Here is a 6,903-nt window from a genome sequence, read left to right as displayed (position 1 = left end):
CCTCTGATCCCACCACAGCCACTCCGGAGGCGGCCCCTGGCCCCGGGCACCCGCTGTCACCTCTAATTGGGCCACGTCCTGCCCGTGCCGAGGCAGCGGTGACGGGCGCGTGTGCCCGAGGGTCCCAGTGGCTCTGTGTGGACTGCCCGTGTCCCTCCTCTCGAAGTGGCGATGCTGTGTTTCTCAGGGGACACCCCCACATGTGACACCTGGGCTCTGGGGACAGCGACACAGCAGTGGCGGCACCCCCCGTGTCCCCACCGAAGGTGGCAGAGGGACAGGGAGCCTCTCTTGACTGGGTTGATTTGATAAAGCGGCGTCGGGGAGGTGGCGGCATCGTCCCCCGGGGTGGGGGACATCGGGGACACAGACAGCAGACGGGGAGAGATCACAGCTCTGCTTTACCATGTTGTCACCCCGGCGGGAGGCGGGGGCAGAACAGCGGCTCCCCCCGCCCCAGCACAGCCCCCCGCCCGGGGCCGTGAGGACACTGTACAGCCGGACCCCGCCGAGACCCCCGGCATCGCCCCGCGGCGGGCAGAGAGCAGGGGCGGGACACGGGGGGCACAGCCGGGGATGGGGTCCCGTGGGGCAGCGMGGGGGACACCCCCAGCCTCCTGCCACCCCCCAACCCTCCGGAACCTCAAGCCCTCGATTGGCAGCCTTGGAGCGAGCTGATGGAACGAGAGCGGGTCTGGGCACCGAAGGCACCGGTAGCGCTGGGAGCGGGGGATCCATGGGCTGGACGGTGGCAGGGGGATGCCGTGGGGCTGGGCAGGAGCGMGGGGAGGCTGCGGGGCTGGGGGGCAGCAGGGAACGGAACCACGGCACGGGGATACCGTGGGGCTGGGGGGTCACTGCGGGGAATGCCGGGGGCTGTGCCGCGGGTCCGGGCTCAGTCCGAGTAGATGATGAAGCCGGAGAAGGTGCTGTACTTGTTGTTGTTGCCRCCGTGGGCTTTGCCCCCGTCCAGCTTGATGAACACCTCGTCCCCCGCGTCCAGGTGCAGGATGACGCTGTTGCTGGCGTAGTCGTAGTTCTGGTCGGCGTCCTGCGCGATGGCGCTGGCCCGGACCTGCCCAGGGGACACCGCGGGACCGGCTCAGGACACGCCTCGGCCCGCGGATCCCACGGGACACCCCGGGTCTTGGCTCACCCACAGCCAGATCCACCCGCCCCGGGGTAGCGTGGGGTGTCCTGGATCCCCACCCGTGGATGAACGGGTCCCGGGTGGAGGCGGCTCCTCCGAGCATCGCCCGGAGCCTCTCCCTGACCCGGCGGGCACAGATGTGGGACCGCGGCTCTGGGTTTGGGTGAGGATCACGGCACAGATGTGGGACCGCGGCTCTGGATTCTCAAACTGCGGCTCAGGGCTGCAGCTCAGACACAGAACTCCATCTCTGATACAGGAGTGGGGACCACAGCTCCGACTCGGGACCCCAAAGCCGGGTTTGGGTGCAGGACCGTGGGTCAGACATGGGACCACGGCTCCAACAAGGGAGCACAGCTCCGGGTTCAGACACGGGACTACCGCTCACACAGAGGACCCTGACTCCGGASCCGGGTCCAGGATCCCAGCTCAGATACCGGATCCCAGCTCCAGAGCCCAATGTGGGACCATGTCTCGAACASAGGAGCCCAGCTCCCAGCTCGGATGTGGGACCACAGCTCCATCATGGGACCCGTGATCCAGGTTAGGATGCAGGGTCCCAGCTGAGACACAGGACTCCATCTCTGGATTTGGATACAAGACCATGCCCGGACACAGGATCCCATCTCCCAGCCCAGCCCCAAACCAGCCACTGAACCCAGCGCATCCCCAAAAATTTCCCAGGAGCTGCACAGGGACCCTGAGCGTGTGTAGGGGGCTGAACTCAAATCCCCCCTCACACGAACCCGCACCCATTGCGGGCAGGGATGCTCCCCCCGTGAAGGTTTCCTGGGTGCCGGCAGAGCCAGAGGAGCCGTCACCGCCTGGAGAAGCCGCTCCGTGGCTGGAGCCCGCTGCCGCTGCAGAATTCTTTGGGTAATCAAATCTCCGCCGGCGCCTCGCGGGGAGATCGCGGCGCTGGGTGACAGTGACAAGGCGGCTGGTGAAATCCCAAGTGAAATGCAGAAGCGCTGCGCCGGGAGAAGGTGCCGCTAATTACAACCGACGACAATCGGCTCTTAATTGGCTCGCGCGGGGCGGGCAGGCACCGGAGCGGCGGGGGGAGGAGGGCTGGCCCCATGCAGGGCTGTCCTTTGTCCCCAGGACAGGGGTCCCAGGGGTCACTCCTCCCCAGGGGTGCAGCCGCACCTCCCCGCGCCCACCGACCGCCAGCGATGCTGGGTGAGATGCTGTGAACTCTGGAACCTACGGACGGCGCGGCTGGGGATCCCAAAAGATTTGTTCTCACCCACACAGCCGTATCCCTCATGCCACCCCCAACAYTGTCACCCTGCTAAAAGTCACCCTGTGTCTACCCTGCCACCGCGAGGGTCCTCACCCCCGGGGTGGGCACTGGATCCCAGCCMGTCACAGCGCCCCAATCTCCAGGGKACGCTGCCTCTCGTGGGGTTTTGCTGAGGAAGAGGAGTGGGAGGAGAAGCAGGAAAAGCCRTTTGGCGCCGGGCTCCCACCGCTGTCCCCCCCGCCACAGCTGGAGCTGCCCGGTGCCATCCGTCTTCCCTCGTTAGGGAGCCGCCTCGTCACGGCGCGCCCGCCAGCCCTCGCTAACCAGGGAAGATAAATGGCAGCGCTGGACCCGGGCTGAGCCGCTCCCGGCAGCGCAGTGGCACGGGAGGGGGGGCTGCCACCACGGCCCCCCGCGATGGCCTCACCCCTTTGTCCTGTTCTGTGCCTCAGTTTCCCCGTGACACAGCCCGGAGGTGGGAGCAATGGTGGCGACACGGCCCCGGYCCCGACTGCTGCAGCCGCTGTCCCCGACGCCAGTGACAATGCTGGGGGTGTCCCCGGTGCTGGGGAYGCTCTGAAGCGGTCCCCAAGGTGGCTGAACCCAAAAGTCAGGGGACAGCGGGGTGCTGCCATGTCTAGGCCAAGCTGCTCGCAGTGACACTTGGGGCCTCAGGGACATCACGTGTCCCAYGTACCCAGATCTGGTCCAGGACTCCCAAGGCGTGGCAGCAGCTGCCCCTCAAGACCCCCAAATACAGCAGAAGGTGCTCCTCAGGATCCTCGGGCACAGCGCTGGGTGCCCCACCAGCACCTCCGAGAGCAGCCGTGGGTGCTCCCCCTCAGACCCCTCTGGGCACAGCAGCAGGTGTCCCCCAGGACCCCTGGGCACAGCAGAAGGTGTTCCCCAGGACCCCTGGGTGCAGCAGCAGGTGTCCCCCAGGACCCTTGGGCACAGCAGCAGGTGTCCCCCAGGACCCATGGGTGCAGCAGGAGGTGTCCCCCAGGACCCCTGGGCACAGCAGCAGGTGTCCCCCAGGACCCTTGGGCGCAGCAGCAGGTGCCCCCCAGGATCCCCAGACAGGGCAGTGGGTGCCCCCAGGACCCCCAGCCGGTCCTTGTGTACCCTTGGGGGCTGTCCCCAACAGGGACCCCTGTGGCTCTGACCCTCCTGAGCTGTAGATGGCCCTCCTATACCATGGGGGTCCCAAACCCCCCCCGGTCCCATCCCGCTGTCCGTCCGTCCATCCGTCCGTCATTCTGTCCATCCACCTCCCYCCTCCCGCTGCCCTCGCCTCAGCTACGGGCTAATACAAATAATAATTAATGCTAATTAACCACCAGCAGCAGCTCCCCTGGCTCTCATTAACTGCAGCCCCGACCCAACGGTGATGGGCTGCCCCCAAAGCGGCCACACCCAGGGGAAATTTGGGGGTCAGAGGGGGCCCCCAAGTTCTGAGTCGCTCCGAAGATGGCAGGATCGACATTTATCCGCTGGGAACCCCACACCATGCCAGGGATAAGGGATTTTTGGCAGCAAACCCCTAAATAACCCCATTTTTAAATTATTTGGGGCATTGTGGGGGATCTTTTTTATAGATATCGATGCGGCGATGCCTTGTTAGTAATTAACAAGCAGTTAATTAAGCTGCATCACCCGCCCGAGCGCGGCTCCGCTTGACAAGGGGCTCCATAGCTTCTGGAAATTCATCCAGGAATRTCGATGCCCCGCAGAGTTGGGGGCTGGAAAGGTTTGGGGTGGTGCCCAAAAATATTTTGTGGWAGGCAAAAGGGTTGAGGTGAGTTTTTGGGGTGCTCAGTCTGGAGTTACACGAATGCTGCTTGGCATAAAAAAACAGAAGTGCCAAGCGGCGCTGGGACACCCCAAAATCTGGGGCTGGAGTGTGGGGAAAGACAAAAAACAAATCCCAATAAAAGGAAATTTGAGCTGTTTGGAAGGAGAAAAGCTGCCGAGCGGCTCCTGCTGTGCTCCCGCTCGCAAGRGCTCAGAGTCGGGGGGTGAAGCGCGGTGGCCGTGACAAGACTCCCACTCCCTCCTTCACACCCCGGCTGCTTTTGGGGTGATAACTCCGTTTTGGGTTAATTCGGGGTCCCACATTCTCAGGACGAGGATGCGCCGCGGGGTGTGAYGCCGGAGGAAGCGATGGGAAGCGGGAGCGGGGTGGATGGATCCCGGCGGGAATGCCGGCTGCGGTGACATCCAGGGGAACTGAGCTCGGGTGACATCCCGGGGGTCACAGCCACATCTTGTCCCTCGAGTGGTGGCCGGGAGGGAGACACGGCTTGGAAAAAGGGGGGAAGGGCCCCCCGAAAACCGCGGGGATGGCGAGGCTGAGTCCTGGCATTTGCGGGGCTTAGCGGGATGGGGTCGGGGGGATGCGGGAGCGGGAAGGGGGAAGGATGGAGCCACCCTCGAGGATGTGTCCCCCGAGGGGACCCCACGCAGCCCAGCCGGCTTGGGGACATCTCTCCTGACACARCAGCAGCAGCAGAGCAGGCTCCGGGCTGGGGGTGCAGCCCCCTAAAAGCGGGGCAGGCGCTGCCCCCCTCGAGGCCACCACAGACACTGTCCCTGCCCAGGARCCCTGTCCCCACCGGGGACCGCAGCGGGGACAATGTCACGACCGGGGGGCGGGGGSCGGGCAGGACACCCCGGGGACGCTGTGGGGGTGCTCCAGGGCACTGCAAGACACCCCAAGGCACATCTCTGGGGCCAAGGAAAGAGCTGAGGGAACCCCTGGGGACACGTCAAGGCGGATGGTGACTGTCCCCAGCACTGGRAAAGGGACAGGGCACACAGGGCAGCGTCGGGGAATGGGAAGCAGATCGGGCACCCCTGGGGTACACCCGGAGCCCTTCACTAGCCCTGGGAGAAGGACAGGGCATCCCAGGGGTGCTCCTTGACGGCAGGGCACAGGACAGAGCACCCCGGGGACGCATCCAGAGCCCATCATTGCCACTGGGAGAAGGATGGAGCATCCTGGGGGAGCATCTTTGGCACGGAGAGGAGGCTGGGACACGCTGAGGATGCAGCTCCAKAGCTGGGAGCAGGACAGAGCACCTCGGGGGTGTCCCCAGAGTCCATTGTGTCACTGGGAGAAGGACAGAACACCCTGGGGTTACACCTCGGCACCCAGCAGAAGGATGTGGCACCCTGGAAACGCATCCACATCCCGTCATTGTCACCGAGAGAGGGAGGGAGCCTCCTGGGGGTGCATTCCTGGGGATAGGAAAAAGGACAGAGCATTCTGGGGGTGCACCCAGAGCCCACCTTCCCCACCGGGAGAAGGATGAAGCACCCCAGGGTGCATGCCAGTGTCGGGGAGAAGGATGTGGCACGCCAGGGATGCACCCAGAGCCCATCATTGCCACAGGGAGAAGGCTGTGAYACCCTGGAGATGCATCTCTGGGGCTGGGGAAAGGATGGGGCCCCYCGGGAAGCACCCAGAGCCCATCACCAGCACTGGGAGAAAGATGTGGCACCCTGGGGGTGCATCCCTGGGGCCAGGAGAAGGATGGAGCACCCAGGGAATGCATCTCTGGAGCTGGGTAAAGGATGGGGACCCTGGAGAAGCACCCGCAGTCCATCAGCAGCACCGGGAGAAGGATGTGGCACCCTGGAGGCGCATTTTTGGGGCCAGGAGGAGGAGGAAACATCCCGAGGGTGCATCGCGGAGGCCAGGAAAAGGACGGGGCACCCCGAGGGAGCACCCAGAGCGCTTCTCCCGTGCTTGGGGGACAGCGGAGCTCCTGTTCCCGCAGCGGGAGCCGGGATGGGCAGCCCTTACCTGCCCGTTCTTGCAGAGGTCGGCCCACATGCTGGTGCCGTCGCCGCCGCGCATGAGGACGTGGTAGGTGAAGAAGTAGGTGCCGGGGATGGCGCAGGTGAACTTGCCCGAGGCGGCGTCGTAGCTGTTGCCCAGGTTGGTGACCACGTCGTCGAACTTGAGCACCTCGTAGCCCTCGTGGGGGTTCTTGAGGCCGGCGTAGAAGGCGACTCGCGGCACCGTGCTGTAGGTGGCYGCGCTCACCGCGCCCGTAGCCCCCGGCCCCGGTAATCCCGGGGGTCCCGGTCTTCCTGCTTCACCCCGCGCGCCCACCGGCCCCGGCGGTCCCGGTTCTCCGGGCGGTCCCGGCGGTCCCGGTTTGCCCGGTCTCCCCGGTTTGCCTTGGGGACCTTGCACCAGGGTGGAGGGCGGCGGGAGGGGGCCGCGCTCGGCGGGCTGCGGGGGGGCGGCGGGGCCGTAGGGCTCGCAGACCATCCGGCAGGTGCCCAACATCTCGTACCGGCCGTCGGCACCGGCGGAGCTCACCAGCACCGGGATGAGCACCACCAGCACCAGAACCATCACCACCCCCGCCGCGGCCGCCAGCAAAGTTTTCCGGCCCAGGCTGAGCCGCCGCCCGGCCGGGGCGCGCTGGCGCCCCGGGGAAGGAATGGTGCCGGCGGGGGGGAGCAGGGCGGCGGCGGCGGCGGCGGCGGGGGG

At 66.0% G+C, this 6,903-nt stretch overlaps 1 protein-coding gene across 1 annotated transcript; it reads right to left on the bottom strand.

The window, feature by feature from the left end:
- Positions 1-383: 383 nt before the first annotated feature.
- On the bottom strand, positions 384-6,897 carry C1QL1 (complement C1q like 1). Its single transcript, XM_057385621.1, has 2 exons — positions 6,205-6,897; positions 384-1,075 (listed from the first exon to the last, which is right to left on the bottom strand). Exons 1-2 carry the CDS (start codon positions 6,763-6,765, stop codon positions 896-898), a joined length of 741 nt encoding a protein of 246 aa, XP_057241604.1. The 5' UTR covers positions 6,766-6,897; the 3' UTR covers positions 384-895.
- Between the last annotated feature and the right edge of the window lie 6 nt (positions 6,898-6,903).

Source organism: Malurus melanocephalus, unplaced genomic scaffold (genome assembly GCF_030028575.1).
Source record: "Malurus melanocephalus ecotype Western Australia unplaced genomic scaffold, MMel_1.1 scaffold_848, whole genome shotgun sequence".
Classification (NCBI taxonomy): domain Eukaryota; kingdom Metazoa; phylum Chordata; class Aves; order Passeriformes; family Maluridae; genus Malurus; species Malurus melanocephalus.
This window is presented reverse-complemented; position numbering and strand designations above follow the sequence as displayed.